The sequence below is a fragment of the Alnus glutinosa genome, chromosome 3, assembly GCF_958979055.1.
Source record: "Alnus glutinosa chromosome 3, dhAlnGlut1.1, whole genome shotgun sequence".
Taxonomy (NCBI): domain Eukaryota; kingdom Viridiplantae; phylum Streptophyta; class Magnoliopsida; order Fagales; family Betulaceae; genus Alnus; species Alnus glutinosa.
This window is the reverse complement of record NC_084888.1, coordinates 28,782,537-28,806,942: the sequence shown is the minus strand read 5'-3', so window position 1 is coordinate 28,806,942 and position 24,406 is coordinate 28,782,537. Positions and strand designations below refer to the sequence as shown.

The following is a 24,406-nucleotide window of genomic DNA, read 5'->3' as shown; positions in this document are numbered from 1 at the left end:
TGACTGGTAGTTTGGGAGGTTAAATTGTAATTTTTCCAACTTCTTACTAAATAACCAAAGCATTATATTTAGTCTTATTTTCCAAATTAAGGGTCAAGACTTCTATTTTCTAAAGTTAAATCCGGGGCATTACAATAGGACATTGATACTTGCATAACAGGTTGTAGAGAGCTTCTCCTGTTACAATAAAGATAACAATAAATTTGATTTATTTATTTTTTTTCAACTTTTCGGAATATAATTTTGCATTTTCATAGGTAATTAGTACGTTCAACCCAAATAGTCGATCAACAAGACAACAAGCATGATATATATCAGAATATATATGCTAACAGCAACACCTGACAGTCTCTCACAGTAATTTCTTACTCTTTACAACCTTCATAATTATCTTAATGCTCACAATATTAATTATGTCGGAGCAGATTTGGATTGAGATTTGAGATCGATGGAGCAGATCTAGGACTGAATTCGAATTGATTCTTGTTGCTGTGTCGGGACCGGAAGGACACCCTTTTCCTGCAAGCTCTTGACGGTCTCGTACAGGCATTGCTTCACCGGCGTGAACTCTAAGCCCAACTCCTTCAGCTTTTGGTTCGAGAACGTGTAGGGTTTTGCTCTCGGGTTCTTTTCATCCGAACACCTACGTACACCACATTAATTCCAACCTTACTTATTTTACTTTTGACAATAACATAATTATAAGCATTTCCAAAATGTTAAACAAACTTTATTACTCAATTTATTTTCCAAAAACAAAAACATCAAGAAAGATACCAAATTACCGGCCCTATTGAGTATCGACGACACGATCAGCTATGTTTGTTAACAAATTTGGATAAGCAAAGGGCGCCCCAAGAATAATAACCGTGCTTACTACCACTACAATAGGTAAGTTCAAAAAAAGTAAACGGAACTTTTGGCCCCTAACTCAAAACTTTCTTAAGAAATCTATATTTCTTCTTTCAAACACCGTTACAGCGTCGAAGTTATTTCCGCCGGCACTTTGGACATGCTCCATTACTTGCATTCCCAGTGCAATTTGGTCAATTATTTGGTACTAAAAAATTGTTCTAACACAGGATCCATTACTGATTACTCTATCTGTAGTGGGTCCGGGGCACTCATTAAAACAAACTCTCCAAATACAATAAAAGCATAAACCCACAAAACAAAATGATATCTTGCAACTCACTTTGTGGCAGAAGTGGGCAATGACATGAAACAAGGGTCGGTGGAGGGAGGGACTCACACTCAAGGGTCCAAGCTTGACAGAGACATCGCTAGCTAGCTACCTCCACAAGCATTTATTTATTGGAAAATACTTTCGAGTAGTGGGGTTCAATCAAAATCCAATAACGACCTAAACAAGCTCTAAATCTGATCGAAATATTTGGGGGCTCTACATATATTTAATCCAATATTCAAGCTAGGTTTTAGGTACATCACATAAATAAAGTCAAAAGTTGGTACACCTACTTCCCCCCACCTAAACAAGAGGTTCGTATTTCTTATCTGCTTTGCTACTCCACGTCCACAAATTTACAAGTCTTTCCTTAAAACTGGATAACGCAGTTAATCATTCTATTCAGTGAGAAGACATCAAATCTTCGAGCTAAACACGATACCAAGAAAGTAATTAAGAAGCCTTAAATAATTACATGACATGAATGCAACCCTTTATAGCAAGTTAAGCGATGTGAGAAGCACTTGGTATAGGGACACACGGCAATTTATTAAAACTTGATTAGAAGAAATTCCTCCAACCCAGGTAGAAGGAAATGGGTTGGAGGAAATTTCTGTCCGTTTAATTTGTTTATAGTCCTTAACCTCATAATTCCTCGATCATATGTCAAATCTAGCTTGCTGATTTTCCTTTTTGTTATATTTTTTTAAAAGACTATACAGTTTGTAGAGTGTTTAGGTGAGAAAATATAGCATGCTCTTTTTTTTGTCCCTTCAAGCTTTCATTATTTTAATTATCTACTATTTGTTGACTAATTCCCTTTAACCCAATTCAAAAATGTTGAACACGTACCTAATAAAGAAAAAGAAGAAAGAAAAGTCAGGTTTCCAGACTCGCCGGAGGAAGTCGGCGGTGGACACTCCAATGCCTAGTACGCTTCACCAAAATATTACACTGGTCGACTTAGGCATCGAAGTGTTCACGGCCACTACCAGCCATTCGGCAAGCCACCTGCCCATGTCCTTTCTTGTTGTATCTGCAATGGTGTGCGGTCGACTGTATCAACAAAAATAACAATAATAGTTAGAAAGAAAAAAAACTTACTTGGTGGGGATAGGATACTCTGGGAAGAGCTTGGCAAGAATCTGGACGACGTCTCCACGGTGAAGCACACTCTCGGCACAAAGGTAACGGCCAGAGGCAGAGGGAGTCTCAAGAACGAGGATGTGGGCAAGTGCCACATCCCTAACATGCACATAGGCCTGGACGGAGTTGGCATATGTCTTAGCAGAGCCGGTTAGGTATTTGAGGACGTGGACGACGCTAGCATTGACATTTGGCTGCAACAACGGTCCAAGCACCAAAACTGGGTTCACCACCACTAGATCCACCCCTTTCTCTTTCGCAACCTCCCATGCTGCCTGCTCAGCCACTGCCTTCCCATAGCAATACCAATTCTGCAATATTTTTACTTTCAATTCCCAATCAAATATATATATTTAACGTCTATTTTTTTTTTTACCAAATTAAACCCGGCCCCCTTAATCTTATGTTCAAGGCGGGATGGAACTAAGAATTTAATTTTATACGGATCCAATTGCATTCGATAAAATCATAATTCGTCAGCCAGTTAAAACTATGATTTTCCCTTTAAAACATGCATTTTTTAAAAAGCCTCTCCTTTTTGTATGCTTTAAAATCGCTATTAAGGACATGGAAAAGGAGAAAAACAAGGTGAAAACCTTGGTGTTCTTGCAGAACTCGAGGTCACTCCAACATGACTCGTCCACCACCACATCCGGACCCCTGTTAGGATCCATGTACACCGCACCGATCGACGACGTAAACACCACGCGCCGCAGTTTGGCCTCGGCCGCTGCTATGATCACATTCTTTGTCCCATCCACAGCCGGCTCCACCATTAGTTCCTTCAAATCACAGCCACACCATGAGCCATCAATTCTCTTTCACAAAAATATAAAAATCCAAAAAAATTATAATATGTTGACTGACCAATAACATTACAAAAAAAAAAAAAAAAAAAAAAGAGATAAATAAGGACGACACAAAAATACAAAATTAAACGGCTGTCCAAAAAATCATAAAGTTTGGTCATTAGTAATGATGACGTGGATATTCCTGCAATTTAAAGTCTTCACAAGAGGGGCCCACCAACGACCATAATCATACTAAGGCAAGTGTTTCTGCAGGAACCGCCACCACAAACATTTTTCAAGGTAGTGACACATTTATGATGTCAATTACTAGGTTTTTTTTTCTTTTCTTTTCTTTTCTTTTTCTTTTCTTTTTTTTTTGTTTTTCTTTTGTTTTTTGGTTCTAAGCCATGCATCTTTCCTTAATTTGCTTTTGTTTGAAGCAATCAAAAAGAAAATGAGATCGAGAGGGTGAAGATTGAAGAACTCACGGGATCATCAGTCACCGGTGACGCGGTGTGAATGACACCGTCACAGCCATCAATGGCAACCTTAAGGCTCTCATAATCTAGAAGATCAGTTTTCCATAAGGTTAATCTCTCCTGAGCTCCTTCCAGCTCTTTCAAATGGGCATTCTTCGGATCATCTGTGACCATAAATACAAAAATTTTAAACCAAAGAGACACTGATTTAATTAATAATATAAGTAGTGCTGATTATTTGTCCAACTTAATTACCTGGGTTCCTTAGAGTCCCTTTCACAGTGTAGCCTTTTTCTAGGAGAAGTTTTACGATCCATGAGGCAATGAAGCCGCCGGCGCCGGTGACGCACACAGTTAGGCCGGAAGCTGATGAGCAATCAACTGGCATCTTGGCTCTTTCTCTCCGGGAGATATGTCTACCAAACTATTTAATTGGGTTGGTTGGAAAAGGAGATCACCGAGAGGAAAAGAGAAGTGTGTTTGTAATGGAAGAAACGAGAGGCACGGGGTACGGTGAATGTGGATTAGCGTCTGGCTTTTATGGGGAAAGAATTACCAGACTCACCTACTCCGGGTTAAAGGCTGAGATAAATCGAGAAACATAGCCTACATGGCCCTACATCATGTCGTATTTGTACTTATGGGAACCACACTGGACTGAACTTTCAACACACAAAGGATGGAACAAAATTTATCTTCCTTTGTTGACAAGTGGGCTTTTAAGGAAGACGCACCATTGTCAGAACCAAGCCCTCTATAGGGTGGGTGTAAATATAAAGGAAAGTTATATAATTGAATTTATATTATTACTTCAAAATAATTAGTGAAATTATAATTAAAACATCCTAAAATAAAAAAGTTTAGTTTCATCTTATAAAGAACCAATGTATGACTTAACAGAACGTCTTTATAATCTATTCACTCAATGTGGGCAATCTACTCACTTAATGTGGAATTGATTAACTTTATCAAGAATCTCAATCTCCCCTACTCAAATTCTCGATGCATGTTCTTGTCGGGGCTCATGGCATGAATTGTGTAAGCACCGCATGGTGTTAATACCACTTGTTACAATCAAAAAAAAAGTTTTAGCCACACCTGTATTGTTATTCAAAAATGACTAGTTAAATTATAATATAATTGAAACTTTTTAAAATCACTTATAAAGCTTAATTTGACATAGTAATGAACTAAAGTGGGACTTCGCAATCATAAAACACCTTTGTAATCCACCCATTCAATATTGACAACCCACACCTCCGAAAATTAGTTAGTTTGGGACGTGAATTGCCTTAATGGATTATAAAAGTACTTATAAGTACTAAGCCTTGTAATGATTATTTACTAAGCGAGACTATGCTTTATAAAAGCTTCAATTATATATAATTTGACTAATCATTTTGAAATAATAGCATAAATGCCACTGAACATTTTTTTTTTTTTTTTTTTTTTTTTTTGAACTGAGTTACTATAGTTGGGGTCATCACAAGGTGAGAGAGAGTTGAGATGAAATTGGGGGATAGCAAGCGAAAGGCAGAGGGGGATGGTTTCATGGGAAGGGACATCTAGGGTCCTTTTCAAGGTACGTAGGGGATGTTGTAGCTGAAGAGAGTGGGATATGGAAAGAGAGGAGACAAGCTTCAGAAATGACATAGATTCTTTAAAGGCGTAAGCCAGTTTTCTTCCATATGGTGAAAAAGTTACCATTAACTAGAAAATAATTTTTTATTAATTAGTATTTTCGCTTGCAAAAAAAAAAAAAACATTTTCTTAAAAATGTTTTACACCAAAATAAGAAAATATATTATTTTAGTTCCAGTTCATGGCAAGCAAATATTATTTAGCTTTTATATTTGTATAGGAAAAAAATAATCATGATATTAAAAAAACAGAGATAATAATAAATATTTTAGTATTAATCTTGAGACTAATAAATAACTATTTTCAGGTAACTAGTAAATTTATTAAGAACAATATATATACCTTAAAGGTTCCTAAAAGCTAGCTAGTGGCGGAATTTTTTTGGGGGAACTGTATGGTTGATAAATAATAAAAGAATTTTATCATAAAATTCAGAATATATATTTTTTTCAAGGCAAATCCCTCGTACATAGGCGGTAAGCCATGTCCTAAGCACGGTTTTAGTGAACAACCCCCCCGGCCCCGCTAAACTACGTACCTACTGAGACTGAAACATCATCAACCACCACCACAATCCACATGTCACGTCGTGAAGTACTGTCACCTGCTGAACTCCCTACGACTGCATTACGTATCCAAGTCTCTAGCTAACCTTTTATCTAAATGAGAGACACGTATGCTTTCTAATTATTCCAAGGACTTTTTTATTCCGAAGATGCCACCTTCCAATTAGGAGTGACATCCGGGCGAGATTAGCATGCGTGGATGCTGACGTCGGTAGTTGTTTTGAGGTATAATAATCGTATTTGCATATCTTTTATATATATCACTTATAAATTTGTAATATTTAAACTATTTATGTTTTTAATGTTTGAAATTTCTAATATTTAGATTATTTATATTTTTTATATTTGTTGGCTTGATTGTTATGTTTATTGAATTATGAATAAAAAAAGACTTAAGAGTATTTCTTGTGAGCATTAATTACTATAAATATTATGAGGTCGTATTCATCATCTTTTTTCTCGGTTCTACATATTTTTGGTATTATATTATATTTTCAAAACAATCCCAAAAGACTAAAAATTAGTTAAAATTATTTTAAAAATCGTTTAAAATATGCACATTACCTATTTGCGGATAACATATAATAAATGCAATAACAGCATAGATGCGGATACGGATATCTAGAAGTGACATCTGCATTTTGCAGATGAGAATACCACAAATAACTGTGCGGATATCTATATGTACACCTCTACTTCCAATGAGAGTACATTCAATTTCTCAAAATTAAAACCAAGAGACAAACGAGTTTTTAATGTCGATGGATTACTTGGAAATTATATTTATTATCTTCTAATGACTATTTTATTTTTAATATTTTAATTTTTGCAAGGCTTTCTAATTATTATTAGAGTTATAATGTTTTTATTCCGAACTCAAAACGATAAGAATACCAATATGACAAAGAGAGAGAAAAAAATAAAAATATTAGAGTAACGGCGCGTGTAAGACATGCGCCACAACCAGAAGCACCCAGCAATAGATCCGTCGCCGTAGACCCCAGGCGCCGTCAAGCACGGCCTGAAAATTTAGTGTTTATTGATTGTCTCTTCTTGGCTTTTTTTTATTTTTTTTATTTTTAGTGTTTATTGTTTGGGTCTAATTTATTGTAATTTTATATTCTTTAAGCTTAAAATTTAGCTTTGACTTTTGTTTGTAGTTTTTTTAAAATATTTTAAAAAGAAATAAAAAAAAATGATATAAACAAAAAGCTTGGTTAGAAAATGTGACAAATAGTTGACGGTCTTGTTGTACCTTCGTCTGTTGGATTGGACTAATTCCTACACAAAAGACAATTACATTTATGAAGATTTTTAAACTATAAATGACATGGATTTATCTTCTTATTTTTAGATATGGGAGTTAGTATTGACTCAACAAAACTCCATCACCTTCTTATGGGCAGGGCTCCCCTCCAGTTGGGAAACCTCTAATCTCTTCTTCTCATTTCTAGGAAAAACATGTATTAAATGTTTATTTGGGTTTTTAAAAATACTTTGAGGGCTTTTGGATTAAAATTTCGGCCTTTGGAATTTCAATTCCAATTAAAATCAATTTTTGAAAATTCTTCTTATAAAAATATTTGTTACATTAACACATATATTCAGTTTTGGCCGGGCTTAAAAAAAATTAATTGCATGCATTATATAAATGGTTTAATTCGACCATCACTATGGGCGAAACACACATGTGATTCTTACTCATGCTCATGAATCCTAATTAAAAACAAACACATGCAAATTAATTAAGCATGATTTTATAAAACTAATTTATAGTTTAAGCATAATTAACACGTGACAACATGCATATTAATTATGTTTATGTGCCCATATATATATATATATATATATATATATATATATATATATATATATACACGTTTCATGCGTATTAGAAGTTGTGTAAACAATATTCTTATGCAAAACGTGTGTTTGACATAATCCAACGGAAATTTGATAATCACGCTTATATAGTTTCATTGAAAACTAAAAACTATAACATAAACTTTGAATAAAAATTAGGAAGGATAGAAAACTTAGGGTGTGTTTGGGTGTTTAATTATATTGTATTATGTTTGAAAATGTTGTTTGGGTGGGTTTTTAAAATTAAAATTGTATTCGGGTTTTACCCGACATACTTTTTGACCCGTTTTTAACCTAACTCAACAAAATTTAACTCAACTCAAAAATAAATAAAAACCCAAGGGTGGTTGAGCCATCCTTCAGCATTTGGAGGTGGTGGCTGGACTACCCCTAGGTGTCTGATCCACCCCCGATTGACTTTCGGGGGTGGACTTGTCTGATTTGGAGGTGGCTGAGCCACCTTAAAAGAGTGATTGCCACCCCCAAGCGGTTTCGGGGGTGGTCGGTAACCCCCATCTAATTCGGGGGTGGCCGCACCACCCCCAAACAATTGTTGGGGGTGGTTGGCCACCCTTAGGGGTGGTTTGAAAACCACCTCATTTTTTTTAAAAAAAAAAAAATTAATTTTTATATGTTTATAATAATAAAAAAAAAATCATTTTTATATATTTTTTTTCTCAATTATATTCAATTTAATTCACACTCCAAAACATATTTTTCAAATTTTGTTTCAGAGATTCACTAAAACTGTCCGAACATAATTTTAAAACTCAATTTTTTTCTTTTTCTATATTTATAATTTTGAATATAGTAAAATATAATATTAAAAAAAAAAAAAAAAAACATACTCTTTTTTCTTTGCAATTAAATAGACAATATTTTTTTATCAAAAAAAGACAAACTTTCTCTCTCTCATGACATCTTAGCCCTCTCCTCACCTCAATGAGCCATATTCTTGCTTCAGCCTCATCGTTGCCTTTACTTTCGGAGAAAATAGGACCCATTAAGCTTTGGCAGATTGCAAAATTGTATTTGTAGTTACTCTTTGGTGTTGGTCAAGGGCCTCCTCCATTGACCTAAGATTTTCTTGGTTTTCCTATTATAGATTTGTTTATTAAATAAATCCAGTTTGAATAGAAATTAAAGCTCATTTATTAATTAAACATGCCGAACTTGTATAAACCTAACTTAATTGACTATTATAGTTCGTAAAAACTTGTATAATTTCACATTTATTTTTTATTTATAGTATTGTTCTTAACTTCATAATGATAATATCTTGAGCATTTTGAAACAATAAAAGGGAATTATATTCCTATTATAATAGATATAGCTTGAATCTTTATAATTGTGAGTTTTAATATAGATACATGTTTATGTGTGTATCAATAGGGTACATTAACTACATTAAAAGATTAAGGGAACATTGCAACAAGGGCGGTAGATTGAGGGAAACAAACGTAGGTTCCCCAAAAATTAATTGAGAACAAGTTTCGGTCGTAAATCTCTTTACAAAGTGGTTGCCCAAGAGTTTATATATACGAGGTTAACATACCACCATACTCCACATCCAACGTCCATGGCAGCCCACTCTATCTTTTAGTAACTCTACTTATCTTTTGGTAACTCTACTTACCTATCAATTTTAATGACGTAACACTATAAACATGCACTATGTTTCACACATAGTATCAAGACATTTTAATCCAGCCTATAGGTCGTTCCCTCCGTGGTTCAACTACGAAGTTACAATATGTTCAAGCTCATACTCGATGAGTTGCGTCCAATCTTATACTCAACATGGTGGCGGCTCTAATACCAAATAATACAAGTCTCAAGTAAAACTTGCTATTAAAAATCGTCTTGCAAAGAGGGAGTTCTCAAGAGCTTATATACACATAATTAAGATTGTACTTAATCCATGTGTGACACTTAGAATCATAACATTCTAAATCAATCTCTATTATCCAGTCAATAATGGAGCAAAAAATGGTACGTCGATTTAACATCTTAAATTATTTGGTGGCAACCTGTTTAATTTGCGAATATGTATGAGTTAGTTGTAAGTTCCTTTCTATGTATATATTATTTTTTTGCTAATTGAAAAGGACAGTGTTACAAAGGAGGTCGATCTTTCTAATGGGTTAGTATGTTGTCCATTATGGATCGAGTGCAATGACTTAAGATACCACTTTCGTGTGGAGAAAAGAAAGAAATAAGAAGAAAAAAGAGTAATTAAGTTTGAGATTCTTCTAATTAATAATGTAATATGGGAGAGTCAGGAGAGTGATAATTGTAATAATTAATGATAGTGACAATGATAATCAAAGGAACCAAACTTTGAAAATAAGCAAATTAACCATGCAGTTTAACTGCTGGCAGTTGACAAAAAAAAAAAAAAAACTGTTGAGAACTTTCGAATTTTGGGTAAGTGAGTGACAGCAGACCATCGTCAGCCATGCAAAAAACAGAAAAAAGAAAAATAAAAGGACATGAAGTTAATTGAAAAAAAAAAAAAAAAAACCATCTAGGTGAGTGACAGGCGACAGCAGCCTTTCGTCAGACATGCAACGAAAAAAAGAAACAACAACAACAATAACAAAGACAAATGAAGTTGAAAAATAAAAAATAAATAAAAAGAGAGAAAACGTGTTGAGAGCTTTAAATTTTGGGTAGGTATCGTCAGCCATGCAACGAAAACGTAAAAAAAAAAAAAAAAGAGAAAGAAATGAAAGAAGACAAATGATCGAAGTTGTGGAAATACTCTAGTGTTGAGAAGTTTCAGAGTTTGGGTAGGTACTGATGCAACGAATAAATAAATTAAAAAAAAAAAAAACAGCTAGAAGGAAAAAAGGGAGATGAAGTTGTTGGCATATATATATTATATATATATAGATGGAGGCTTTGCGGGTCCACTACCACCAATAATATTTGAAAATGCCGGCCAATAGCTCTTCTTCATCTCAACTCAAGCCTTTCAAAAGTTTTGCAAGTCAAAAATAATGTATATATATGAATAGATTTTATTTGGTTATAAATTAAAAATAGAGGAAATAAATTAAATAGTATATAAAGTTTATATTATTTTGAGAAATGAAAGAAAAATCATGATTTATGCTATAGTTTTTCTTTCCTATCATTTTTTTGTTAAATTTTTTAAAAATGTTTTTGTATCAAACAGGCTTATTTATGTACTTTAAAAGAGAAACGTTAGGATATTTTAGAAATGGTCTTTGAGTTTAGTTAGATTCTCTATGCAAAACGCCACGTTAGTTTCTTCAAGGTGACACTTTATTTGCACTTATCCCTTCAAATTAACATTTGTGATCTTTGGGAGACACTTGCCTCACGTGCAAAGATCTCAATACCAAATATTTTCATCTTTTTACTTTGATCAAACGTACACGGAATGCCACTGACTTTCTTAAACTAAATACAGGGACGTGGATTTCTGATCGCAGAGTTATTGGCAACAGTTTCTACAATCATTTTGCCAATTTATTCTCCTCTTCTGGGCCTTCTGATTCCTCGGAACATCTTCCTTTATTCGATCCTATGATTACGGATGCGATAAATCAAGATATCTGTTGTATTCCGTTAGAACAAGAAATTTTTGAAGCTCTTCTTAGCATAGGTGCTACTAAAGCTCCTGTCCCTGATGGTTTTACCAGCCTATTTTATCAGACTTATTGGAGCATTGTTAAGGAGGTAGTCTTAAACTGTGTCTGGGATTTTTTTAGCCATCATCATCTGCTAAAAGAGCAGAATCATACTTTTATTGCTCTTATCCCTAAACGACTGGGGCCGTTTTTGGTTTCTCATTTTAGGCCGATCAATTTGTGTAACATCATCTACAAAATTATCTCCAAAATTTTGGCAAATCGTCTTAAGGGGCTTCTTCATTTGTTTATTTCTCCCCATCAATCGGCCTTTGTTCCTTCACGATCTATACATGACAATTCTATTATGGCACATGAACTAATGCATGCTCTTAAATCCAAATGGGGCCGAGGTGGGCTTATGGCTATTAAAATTGATATGGAACAGGCTTTTGACAGGATGGAATGGAGTTTTTTATTATCCATTATGGTCAGACTGGGATTTCACCCTATCCTACTCAATTGTTCCCCCTTTGGAATGTTCTCCCCCTCTCGGGGACTTCGGCAAGAGGACCCCCTTTCCCCTTTCTTATTTATCCTGGGAACAGAAGTCCTATCTCGATTAATTCAACTACAAGAAACGATAGGCCTTCTCCACGGCATCAAAATCGGGAAATTCTGTGCTCCCATTTCCCATTTCCTGTTTGCTGATGACATTCTCATTTTTGGAAAAGCTACCTCTACAGAGGCTGGTACAATCAAATCTTGTCTAGATTCCTATTGTGCTTGGTCCGGTCAAAAAGTAAATATGGCAAAATCTTCCATCCATTTTAGCAAGAATACTTTGGCCTCTACGATCAATAGCATCAAAGGTATCATCCCTTTCAAAAATACCTCAATGTCTGCTTCTTATCTAGGTCTTCCTTTATTTATTGGGAAATCCAAAAATCAGGCCTTCCAATCCATTTTGGATAAAGTGCTGAATAAAATTGAAGGTTGGCACGCCAAGACTCTTTCTCAAGCTGGTCGAACAATGCTCATCAAGGCTACTGTTGCAGCCATTCCTTCTTATGTCATGAGTATTTTCCTCTTCCCTAATTCCATTTGTAATTCTTGGGATCGCCACTTTAAAAATTTATGGTGGGGTTTTCCTAAGGGAAAATCCAGAAATCTGACTCTCAAATCTTGGCGCTCCATCTATATGCCTCGAGCTCAAGGAGGTTTGGGGATTCAGGACATGAAATCTACAAATTTAGCCCTTCTAACTAAACTTGGTTAGACTTTCCTCAACGAGGCTCCTAAGGTTTGGGTTCAACAACTTCATCAAAATATATCTCTTATGGGAATTTTTTGTCGGCCCCCAGTAGTTCCTCAGCTTCTTGGTTTTGGCAAGGACTTCAAAAGTGTAAACCACTGCTGGCCTCTGGTGCTTGTCTTCAGGTTTCGACCTGTTCTGACTTTCCGATTTGGACAACGACATGGATTCCTACTATGCCTTCATTTCTTCCCCAACCAAAATTCCTGAATAATAGAGAATTCCCAGTTGGTTTTATGTCGGATTTTATTCATGCTGGTACAACTCAATGGAATTTGGAAGCCCTACGATCTGTGTTTGATGAGGTTTCGGTTTCTGAGATTTCAAAAATTCGTATCTCCTTGATTTCACAGCCTCGATTTCTTTGGACCTTCTCTAACTCGGGGAAGTTTTCCTCCAAATCGGCCTATCTCCAAATCAAATCCTCTCAAGATGATCTACCTGTCTTGCCGGGTATATCCCCAGATTTCTGGAAGAAAATTTGGAATCTGAATCTAAATGCCCACTTGAGATTATTTCTTTGGAAAATTGCATGGAACATCCTCCCCACTAGGGAACGGGTAAATTCGGTTTTTTCTACAGTGGATTCTCTCTCCAACTGCCCCTTGTGTAGTAACGGAGAGGACTCCCTATCTCATCTGTTTTTTAGATGCTGTTTTGCGAGAATTCTCTGGCGGCTTTCCCCATGGCCGTTGGATTCGGCAGTGTTTCATTTTCATACTATGTTGGATTGGATTAAGGTCATTCTTTTTCCAGACAAATATCTGCAGATCCCTTAGACAGATCTTCACTATTTCCAAATTTTTGCGTATGTGGCTTGTGATCTTCTTTGGACCCATCGAAATAAAGCATTTCACGAAGGTTCTTCCTTTGACGCTTTAACTCTGTCCTGCACCGTTAACAAGGTTGCTCTTGATCACTACAGGGCTTGGAAAGTTCTTAACTCTGCACCATCTATTGAAAAATGGATTCCCCCTGATCCTTCTTATTTCAAAATCAATTTTGACACTGCTATTCGGGCCAACTTCTCAGCTCAGGCAATTGTGTGTCGGAACTCTCAAGGGAAAATTCTTCAAACAGAATCTATCATCAGTCTTCCATGTACTCCGAATGAAGGTGAAGCTTTGGCTGCTCAACTTGCTATCTCCTTGGCCATCTCTCTCAAGCTTACTCGGGTGATTTTTGAAGGTGACTCGCAAATAGTTATTCTGTCATTGCAAAATCCTTCGGTGGCTCAGGATTGGCGAATTTCCCCTATAATCCAAAATTCCATTGACACTATTCCACCCCATCTTTCCTGGTCCGCTAGGAAAGTTGATCGAAGTGCAAACTTCTGTGTCCATTATTTGGCATGAAGGGCCGCAGCTGGAGTCTCTTCTGGCAGCATTCCTAACTACCCTCCTAGTTTATCTCCCGGTTCCTCAATCCAAATTGACAGCGGCAAAGATCCACCTTTATTTCCTGTTTTTCTTGTTTTCCTGTATTTCACACCAATTTCTTTGGTGTTTGGTTTGGTTCAAAGTACTTATAAAAATAAAAATAAAAATAAAACATTTGTGAGCTTTCCAAGTACCTTAATGGCACCATTTGTTGGTATTTGACATTAAAATAGGGGAAATAAATGTAAAATTGGTTTCTATAATTAGTTTAATTTACAAATCGCTCTCAATGTTTAAAAGAAAATTCAGAGGTCCCTGTAGGAGGTAAAAATAACAATTTACTCATTAGAATCAATTTTCGCCCACAACTTAACATAATATGTTTTGTTGCTATGTCAGACCCAATAAAAACGCGACATGTGTTACTCTTAAATAATATATATATTAAACTAAAAAAATTATTTAAAAAAGAAAAAAACCGATAGCCACCCCATTGGAAGTGGCTTGCGAGAATTGATTTGTAAATTGGGCCAACCACATTGACCAATTTTACATTTTTCCCATAAAATAAATTGAAAATACTACATGTGGCCCACACGAGCAAATTTTTTTTATTTAAAATACCAAAATTACCTTGATTTTAAGAGTTAAAATGTCAAATTAATCATTTAAAAAAAAAATAACAAAGGAAAAATTACAATTTAGCTCTTCAAACTACCAGTCTTTTTACAGGTAGCCCCTACCAACTCTTGGACTCTGGCCCCCCAAACTACCAAAAAGTTTCAAAAATGCCCAATTTGACAAAAAATGCCTATAATACTCCTATCACGTGTCATTTTTCAATTAAAAAATAATAAAAAGGAGAAACTTCACAAAAGGGTACGCAACTATAGCGTTTTTTCACTTAAGAGTACTAATGTAGCAAAACGTTCAATCGAGTGTATGAATTTATTAAAACCGTTCAATGTAGGGTATTCCGTCAGCCTCCGTTCTAAATCAATGACGGAAGTGAAGTCACGTGACTTCCACGTGATTTTTTAAACAAATTTTCCCTTTATGCCCCTCTATTAAGAAAAAATATATTCATTTAAATTTATTATATATATATAACGCTTTGATTCTCGCTCTGCAACTCCCTCAAGAGCTTCTCTTTCGTTCCTTCAGTGGAGTGGTTCCTTCCTTCTTCTTTTGGCTTCTCTTCATGGATCATCTTCCTGCTTCCCTTCAAGCACTGATCCAGAGCGCTGAAGCTCTGGATCTTGATAGTCCTCTGCTAGCTACTATTACTGATTCTCCGCATCACCATCATGGTGCTTTCTCTTTGTTGGGTCAGCTTCTTTCTCCTAAACCTATCAACTCTCAATCAGTTAAGGATACACTTCAACATGCATGGAAATTTGCTCTTCCTATTTCATTTGCGGTTGTGGGTCATCATAAGTATTTGTTTGGTATTTCGAATCAAGCACATGTTCAAGCTATTCTTGATCAGGGGCCTTGGAATGTTCGTGGTTCACTTCTTCTATTAAAACCTTGGTCTCCTGATCTTGCTCTCGACGAGGTCAATCTCAACCTTTGCTCCTTTTGGGTTCAGGTTCATGGACTCCCAGGTCAAAATATGGCTGCTGTAAATGCTGTGATTATTGCTCAGAGGTTAGGTAAAATTCTGGCAGTAGATCACCATGATACGAAAGGTCTTATTTGTCAGCCTTTCTTGAGGTTTCGGGTGGAGTTAGATGCAACACAACCTCTTCTTCCGGGGTTTCATCTTCCTCGTAGTGGACATGACCCTCTGTGGATCAGTTTTCGTTATGAGCGGCTTGGAGATTACTGCACGTTGTGTGGGCTTATTGGCCACAAGAGGAATCAATGCAATCAACCGGCTGCTCGGCATACCCCGGAAAAATATAGGATTCCCTTACAGACCTTTTCTTTGGTGGGATTGCGGCCTGTTCCCTCTACTTCACGTGATGATTCAGATTCTGGTTTATCTTCAGTGGGCACTTCACCATCTTACTCGGATGGCCGGTCTAGTCCTGCTCAGGGAGCTGAGTTGGGCCTCCAGCTGGTGCCTCTCCCGCATGCTCCTCTTCCTTCTTCCCGTGTAGACACGACTTTTGGATCCCCTGCCATGCAGTTCACGTCCCAAACGACACTCCCTCCTCTTGCACTGTTTCCCTCTGTAGCTGGTTCTTTTCTTCACGCAAGCTACGTGTCTTCTCCCCAGCACATGCATATCTTATCTCAGGATGTGGGTACTCAAGTGGGTGTGAATCCCTTTAGCTCCTCGGGCAGTTCAGATGCTTCTATCAGTTCTATAGCTGCCACGTCTTCATTGGGATCATCCCGGTTGTCGGCTGCTGATAAAGGTAAATCCCAATTGATCCTTCAACCAACGACTGCCCCTGTTTACCTTGATCCCATCTCTTCCTTTCCCCCCTTTGAATATATCTCATCCGTGTCCAATAACGGTTAGTCCTTCTCACACTTGTCCAGCCCATTTTGCTGACTTTTTGGCCTGTTGGCCATATCCATTCCCACCGAGGCCCACCTTCAACCCATCTCAAGTTTCATCGACACCTTCCTTTCTATCTATCATACCTCCTCCTTCTTCTGCCAATACCTCTTCCTTGCCGTCTAGGCCATTGTTTTCTTCCTCCCCTATAACAGCTATTCCAATTTCTACTGTCTCTGCTGTCCATGGGAATATTGCTGCTCCAGTTTTCAGCCCTAGCCATTTCCCTTTTCAACTTTATCCCCCTTATACACCTGTTACACTTTCACCCGTCACCCTGTCTTCCCCTCCTCCTCCTCAGGTGGCTTCATCCATTCCCTTTCCTATTTCACCAAGCCCAGCTTTTCACCACTCCCCTACACTCTCACGGTTTCACCCTTATACTAGACCGGCTGCTGAAATCAGGCCACCTTCCTTTCCATTATCTCCGGATGCTATTCGGATCCGTTCCCCTTCACCAGCTCTGCAGCAGCCAAAACGAAAATGGACAGAGGATAATATACCTCTGGCAGTTCTTAAGAAAACAAAGTCACACCACTTGTTTCCTGGTCTTTTATCTAATCTGGAGCAAGCAGCCATTTCACTAACGTCTCTGCAGGATGGAGATGCTTCGGTGGGATCTTTTTTGTCTATTGACTCTCAGTCTGATGCAATTAAGGATTCTCTTCCTTCTCCAAGTAGTCTGGACCCTGTACCCCAGCCAGTGCATCCAGTCAATACTGCTCCAGTTAGGGCAAAGCCGGATCCTGCTTTGGCCTCACAAAGGCCCCTGCGCAGGTTCACACGTGCTGCTAGAGGGATAGATGTTTTTTCCCAGCTCCAAGCTGCCCACTCGGTTGCTGACTCTTCTTCATACTCAGCTCCAGCACAGGGAACTGATACCAAGGGGGTGGACCAGGATGGTCTACCTCCCCATCAATGAAACTAATAGCATGGAATTGCAGAGGCTTGGCCCGGGCCTCTGCGATTCGCAGTTTACGGGCGAAGGTTCGAAAACACTCCCCTGATATTTTGTATTTATCTGAAACTAAAATTCCGCCATCTGCTGCTTGTTTTATATTGAATGGTCTGGGGTTTTTTTCAATGGTCCATGCACCTCCTTGTGGTACTAAAGGAGGACTTGTGTTAGCATGGAAATTAGGGGTTGATCTTGAGTGTTTTCAAATCAATGTAAATATAATAAGTGCTTGGTGTTATTCTGATCCTCCAAATAATCGATGGATGCTCTCGTGTATATATGGTTCTCCTTATGCTTCGGGCAAACCTGAATTCTGGGATAATATGATGCAATTAGGTACTAATTTAACAGTACCATGGCTTTGTATTGGTGATTTTAACATGATATTATCCCAGCAAGATAAGATGGGTGGTTTACCGTATGCATCTTCTTCAACAGATTCTTTTACTGAATTTGTTAATTTATTTGGGATGATTGATTTAGGATTCATTGGAAATCCTTTTACTTGGTCCAACCATCGGGATGGCCATCAACTTATTCGTCAACGTCTGGATCGCGGTATGGCTTCCTCCCAGTGGATCCATCTATTTCCCTCTTTCTCCATTTTACATCTTCCGGCTTCGGGATCTGATCATAATCCTCTCCTATTGGAAACAGTCCATTCAGACAAAACCTTGTCAAGACCTTTTAAATTTGAGGAATTTTGGGTCCATCATCCAGACTGCTACTCAACTATTTCTCGGGCCTGGTCTTCATATTTTTTTGGCTCCCCTGGATTCATCTTAAATCAGAAATTACGCTCTACTAAATTAGCTCTAAAGCTTTGGAATCGATTATCTTTTGGCAATATTCAGCATCAGATTCATTCCTTGACTTCTCAGTTGGATGAGTTACAGAAATCAATTGCCTTTTCTTCTTTTTCGTCTCAGGAATGGGGCCTACGGAAGGCTATAGATGATTTGAGGAAACATGAGGAAACTCTGTGGAGGTCTAAATCCCGCGAGCAGTGGCTCACATGTAAAGACTTAAATACGAAATTTTTCCATCTCTCTACGCTTATTAAGCGTCGTAGAATTGCTATAGATTTTCTGAAATTATCTAGTGGAGCCTGGATTTCTGATCGTCAGGCTATTGGGACCACTTTCTGTGCTCACTTTGCTGAGCTTTTTACAACCTCCAATCCAGATTTCCCAGATGAGTTACTTAATCTTTTTGATACTGTTATTTCTGCTGAAGATAACTTGTTCATCTGTTCCATTCCATCTGAAGTAGAAGTCCATGATTCTGTGTTTAGTATTGGGGCTACTAAATCTCCTGGGCCGGATGGGTTTACAGGAGTTTTTTATCAAATGTATTGGACACTCGTTAAACCGGTGGTTCTAGGGGTTTGCGTCAGGGTGACCCCCTTTCACCTTTCCTCTTTATTTTGGGAACTGAAGTTCTGTCTCGACTATTTCATCAACAAGAATCCATTGGGCTACTCAAAGGAATTCGTATTGCCAAAGATTGCCCCCTGATAAATCATCTGCTTTTTGCTGATGATTTGATCATCTTTGGTAAGGCTACTTCCTCTGATGCAAACTCCATTTCTGCCTGTCTCCAAAAATATTGCAGTTGGTCAGGACAAAAAGTCAATTCAGGAAAATCATCAATTCTCTTTAGCAAGAATACATCTTCTGCCAGTATTTCAAGTATATTGGGAATTATTCCTTTTAAATTGTCATCTTCTAGCCCTTTCCATTTGGGTCTACCATTGTTTTTTGGAGCTTCTCGTAAGGAGGCTTTTCAGCCTCTCCTAGATAAAGTTCTGTCTAAATTGAATGGTTGGAGGGCAAAGACCCTTTCTCAGGCTGGGCGAACGGTACTCATTAAATCTACGGCTTCGGCTATTCCTGCTTATGCTATGAGCACATTCCTATTGCCTTCTTCCTTTTGTAATATACTGGATCGTCGGTTCAAGGATTTTTGGTGGGGATTTCCACCGGAAAAGGCCCGTAATCTCTGTCTCAAATCTTGGGACTCTATTTGTCTTCCAAGGAAACAAGGTGGTCTTGGGTTACGGAAGATGTCTACTATAAATTTGGCACTTATTACTAAGCTGGGATGGAAGTTTCTGCACTCTAATTCTTTATGGGTCGAACACTTGCAGAAAAAATATATTCACTATGGCTCATTCTTCACTACTTCCACTGCTACTACTGCTTCTTGGATTTGGAAAGGTCTTCAGAGATGTAAAAGATTTCTTATTGCTGGGTCTTGTCTGAATGTTTCAGTAAATAGTGCAGACTGTATTTGGACAACATCCTGGGTTCCATCCCTTCCATCCTACCGGCCTTCTCCCCGTAGTCCAAATTCAAGATTTCTTCCCCCTTTGTCTATCTCTGACCTGATTATGCCAGGAACTCGTCTTTGGACTAAGCGTCTGCTTTCAGTTCTATTTGAACCTTTCTCGGCTGTGGCAGTTGGGGAATTACCGATCATGGCAGCTTCTGATAAGAGCTATCTCTGGACTTCTTCTTGTTCTGGGCGATTCTCCACTTCAATGGCCTATCTTTCAATCTTGAATAATGATTTTACTGGGTCACATCTATGTCCTTTGTCTACTTTTTGGAGAGATATCTGGAAACTCCAACTAACGGATCGTCTTAGAATATTTATATGGAAGATAGCTTGGAATATTTTGCCAACTACTCAGCGGTTACAGTCAATCATTCCTACATATCATCCTGATGCTTCTTGTCCGCTCTGCAAATCTGGTCAGGACTCCATTAGGCATCTTTTCTTTCACTGTCACTTTGCTAGAGTAGTTTGGCGTCTTTCACCTTGGCCGCTTGATTCAACCACTTTCGATTCTCCTGATCTACTTAACTGGGTACGAGTTATTTTATACCCTGATGTTTTGCTCAATATTCCTTTCTTGGAGAAGCATCGGTTTCAGGTCTTTGCAGCGGTTACTTGTGACCTTCTTTGGTTCCATCGAAATAAAGCCTATCATGATGGGCTGATCTTTGATGCTCGTTCCATTGCCAATCTTATTTGTATTTCCTACCATCAACATTGTGATGCTTGGTCTGCTAAGTTATTTCCTAAACCGGAAAAATGGATTCGGCCTCCGTTACATTGGTATAAAATCAACTTTGATACTGCTATACGTGCCTCCTTTTCCTGTCAAGCAGCTATTTGTCGAGATAATAAAGGGAAGTTAATCAAGGCGGCTACTCGAATCCAGGCTGCATGTTCATCTAATAAAGGCGAGGCTTTAGCTGCACAACTCGTTGTTTCTCTAGCATCATCCCTTCGCCTTGACCGGTTTATCATTGAAGGTGATTCTCAAATTGTAATCCATGCTCTACAACAGCCAAATATTGTTCAAGATTGGCGTATCACTGACATCATCCAACAAACACTAGACTTGTTCCCTCCTGATTCGACTTGGTCATTTCGGAAAGTCAATAGAAGTGCAAACTTCGGTGCCCACTATGTGGCACATTGGGCCGCAGCTCGATTCCAGTCAAGCAGCATTCCCACATCCTCATCAGCCATCTCTTCCGCTACTAATCAGATTGTCAGTGTTATTTTAGATCCTGGGCATAATTTTCCTGTTTCTTAATAATTAGTTGTAATGTTCCCTTTGTTGTATTTCAATCGTATCTATATAAAAAAAAAAAAAAAAAAAAATTTATTATATATATATCGGATGGACGATGGGCACTAGATGCCCATCGATGACTCGCCACAGTGTATTGCGCCTGCAAGCTGATGGTGGAGAAGGCCGGCAAGTGGGGACGCGGTAGTTCTGTGTTCAGTGGTGCTGGCCATGCAATGGGTGCTGCAGCGCGGTAGTGAGTTTGTTGGGTAGCGGCATGATGGTGGGTTTATGGGTGGATGCCGGCTTGGCTGTGTGGGTTTCTCTGTGTGGGATTGTTTATTTGGGTTTCTTTGTCCAGTTTGCTCTTGCTAATAATGCTGCATTTTGCACTTTGAATTACATGGTGCTGACCTGCTTAATGCCAAAGGAGAGAAATGGGAAGAATCAAGAATACCACCATGGTGCTGACCTACTTAATGCCAAACAGCCCGAGTCCTTCAACAATGGGAAGAATTAGGAATGCCACCAGAAGAATCAAGAAAACATGATTCATTTCTCATCATTATCTCCATTTGTTTACCTGCATTTCCTCTGTTTTAGCTTTATAAAACAGAGTGTAACCAAGTGACAGTATATTGACTCGATTTCTAGATAGCTAGCTCTCTAATATTCCTCATAGTTCTTTGAATCTTTGTCTAATGCATAGCATGACCTCTTAAGTTCCTGACAGCTGATGGAATATATTTAGCGGGCCAAGACCACTCTACTATCTCCAAAGAATGGTTGCAGCTTTGCCAGAAACATAGAATTACAACCCCAACGATGGAGAGCTGCAATAAATTATGCTGCACTACAATACCTTGTCTTCCCAAACTCAGTGTATTGTTTGTTGCGAATAGCAATGGCCCATGCATACTTACTAATGGTAATATGTTTATAGTCTAATGTAACAAACTCCCATTAAAATTTTATAAAGAAAAAAAAAAAAAAAACGAATTTAGGGGCCATGGAGTTTTGAATAAGAAGAACAAGAAGTCGAGGAGCTTGAAAAGAACATGTAAACATATACCTCATATAAAGGAACCGGCTTAATTGAGCCGTAAGTCATTGGTCATTATACCTCGTATAAAATATCATGTTTAAGGTTTGGCTCTCTTTATTGCAAATAATTTCTTGCTCACGAGAGAAAACTGAAGCTAACGTTAAAAACACTAACAATGGAAGCAACCAGAAATCCTCAACATCACATAACCCATGAAATCCTCAACCAGCTTACTCTGTCACGAGCACCACCAAATTAACACTAGTCTATCTAACAAAACTATACAGAATTTGTTAAATATCCTAACTATTTAATAGCTCATCATAACAGATGTAACTAAAGAGTTCTTCACTGCTTCAGTTGATAACATCTGTCTTTTCTATCTAAATGCTCTGATGACGTGTCCATCTGATGATGTGTTCAATAACTTGCAGCAGTGGGTACAGCAAAGGAAGGAGGAGGATTGTCTTTGTTCAACTCTGTTTTTATGTTCCAAAACAGAGAATTTTTTGCTTCGTTCTTTTTCCTTTTCGTTTTTTTTCTTCTCTTTTTGTTAATTGCTTGATGGGCGTGTACAGCTCTATTTGGAATGCTGACGACTGGGCCACGCAGGGCGGGAGAGTGAAGACGGACTGGACCCATGCACCCTTCGTCACCACCTACGAGCGCTTTGAAAGAGGTGATGGGAAGGATTTCTAGGATCAAGTTTTCCTTTAATGTTTGCATCAGCCAAGCTCCAGACTTGCTGCGAAGAAACAAGAATCTGAGCTGGACTTGACACTCTGCATGGCACCACCTTCATGCACGCAGATCATCGTCGCCGCCGGGGATCAGCTGTGTGCGTGGAATCACGAGTTGTGTTTAGATGCATGTGGGTGAGGGGCAAAACAAGTTGATCACATTAAAAGAATCACGTGGAAGTCACGTGACTTCACTTTCATCATCGATTTAGAACGGAGGCTGACGGAATACCCTACATTAAACGGTTTTGATAAATTCATACACTCGATTGAATGTTTTGCTACATTAGTACCCTTAAATGAAAAAGCGTTATAGTTGGGTACCCTTTGATGAAGTTTCCCCTAATAAAAATTAATTATTTTTTTAAAAAAAGAAAACCTAAAATTTTATTTTTTAAATTGAGAATAATCTCAATTTAATAAAATTTTATTTTACTTTGGTTTTTTTTTTTTTTTTTTTATCATTTCTCAAAATAAAAATATGAACTCATTTTTTTTTTGTTTTTTTTTTAAAAAAAAGATTTAATCACTTTAAAAAATCACTCTTTTCGTAAGAATTTTTTTTAAAAAAATATATATATATATTATTAACAGAATTTTTGTCATATTAGCGAGTCAACAAATCACCCTCTAAAACAAATTTCATTTAATAAATATTGCATACTAAATCTATCGACTAATTTTAATAAAATCTTTATCCAAATTACGTTTTCATTCGATTTAATCAAGGTTTTATAAAATAGACTAACAGAGTTATGCTTTTATATATCTAAAATGGTAGGGAAAAAAAAAAACTACATACTATATTTGATATATACACCAAATTATGAAAAAAAAAAAAAAAACATATATATATATATATATCTTAAACATGGGACATTACTTTTTTTGGATTCACTAACCGATAAATTCATACTGATTTATAACCTTATTAATCCAACGACCTACAACAAAGAACTACGAAAGTGGACGTCCAAGATCTATCCAAAAAAAAAAAAAAAAAAAATTGATGTTTGGAGGTTTCCCACAAGCCACACCCAAGGGTGGTCGGCGCCACCTCTAGGGTGGCTTGCGACCACCCCCTCCTCCCCATCCTTCAAACACTAATTTTTGTTTTTTTTTTTAAAAAAAATGTTTTTAGTTTTAGTTTTTTTTAAAAAAAAATTATTTATTTTTAATTAAAAATTAACACGTGACAGGAATATTATAAACATTTTTCGTCAAATTAGACCTCTTAAAAACTTTTTGATAGTTTGAAAGACCAAAGTTCAAACGTTGATAGTTCTATGGACTATCCATAGACCGGTAGTTTAGAGAACTAAATTGTAATTTTCTCAAAATAGAAAACAAAAGCTAAAAAGACTTTAGAGGTAACCAAATTGCCCCCTTCACCGGGGCCAAGCCATTCCCTTCAGACAAGAGGATGGCCAATCAAAAAGAAGACTTATGGGATGACTGAACCACGACTGAACCACTCCGCAACCTAGGAGGGGTGGTTCGACCATGCCCGGCATGCCTTTGGGGATAGTCGAACCACCCCTCAGGCTGAAATGAGGGTGGTGAAACCAGCCGCTAAAGAGTGGTTCAGCAATCCCAAGAG

At 37.5% G+C, this 24,406-nt stretch overlaps 2 protein-coding genes across 2 annotated transcripts; one reads left to right on the top strand and one right to left on the bottom strand.

Annotated features, from left to right (window-relative positions):
• Positions 1-280: 280 nt before the first annotated feature.
• Positions 281-4,140, bottom strand: LOC133863769 (cinnamoyl-CoA reductase 1-like). The gene is made up of 5 exons (XM_062299857.1): positions 3,858-4,140; positions 3,612-3,766; positions 2,929-3,114; positions 2,291-2,643; positions 281-643 (listed from the first exon to the last, which is right to left on the bottom strand). Exons 1-5 carry the CDS (start codon positions 3,988-3,990, stop codon positions 460-462), a joined length of 1,011 nt encoding a protein of 336 aa, XP_062155841.1. The 5' UTR covers positions 3,991-4,140; the 3' UTR covers positions 281-459.
• A 13,255-nt stretch (positions 4,141-17,395) lies between these two features.
• LOC133863318 (uncharacterized) lies at positions 17,396-21,541 on the top strand. The gene is made up of 3 exons (XM_062299265.1): positions 17,396-18,832; positions 18,997-21,000; positions 21,383-21,541. Exons 1-3 carry the CDS (start codon positions 17,396-17,398, stop codon positions 21,539-21,541), a joined length of 3,600 nt encoding a protein of 1,199 aa, XP_062155249.1.
• The last annotated feature ends 2,865 nt before the right edge of the window (positions 21,542-24,406 follow it).

Coding starts and splice junctions, on each gene's coding strand:
- LOC133863769 (XM_062299857.1), bottom strand. CDS start 3,990: ATGCCAGTTGATTGCTCATCAGCTTCCGGCCTAACTGTGTGCGTCACC. Junction 3,767..3,857: donor AGGGACTCTAAGGAACCCAG/GTAATTAAGTTG, acceptor TTATGGTCACAG/ATGATCCGAAGAATGCCCAT. Junction 2,644..2,928: donor AGTTCTGCAAGAACACCAAG/GTTTTCACCTTG, acceptor AAAATATTGCAG/AATTGGTATTGCTATGGGAA.
- LOC133863318 (XM_062299265.1), top strand. CDS start 17,396: ATGAAACTAATAGCATGGAATTGCAGAGGCTTGGCCCGGGCCTCTGCG. Junction 18,833..18,996: donor TTCTAGGGGTTTGCGTCAGG/GTGACCCCCTTT, acceptor ATCTTTGGTAAG/GCTACTTCCTCTGATGCAAA. Junction 21,001..21,382: donor CTTCCGCTACTAATCAGATT/GTCAGTGTTATT, acceptor TTCTTTGTCCAG/TTTGCTCTTGCTAATAATGC.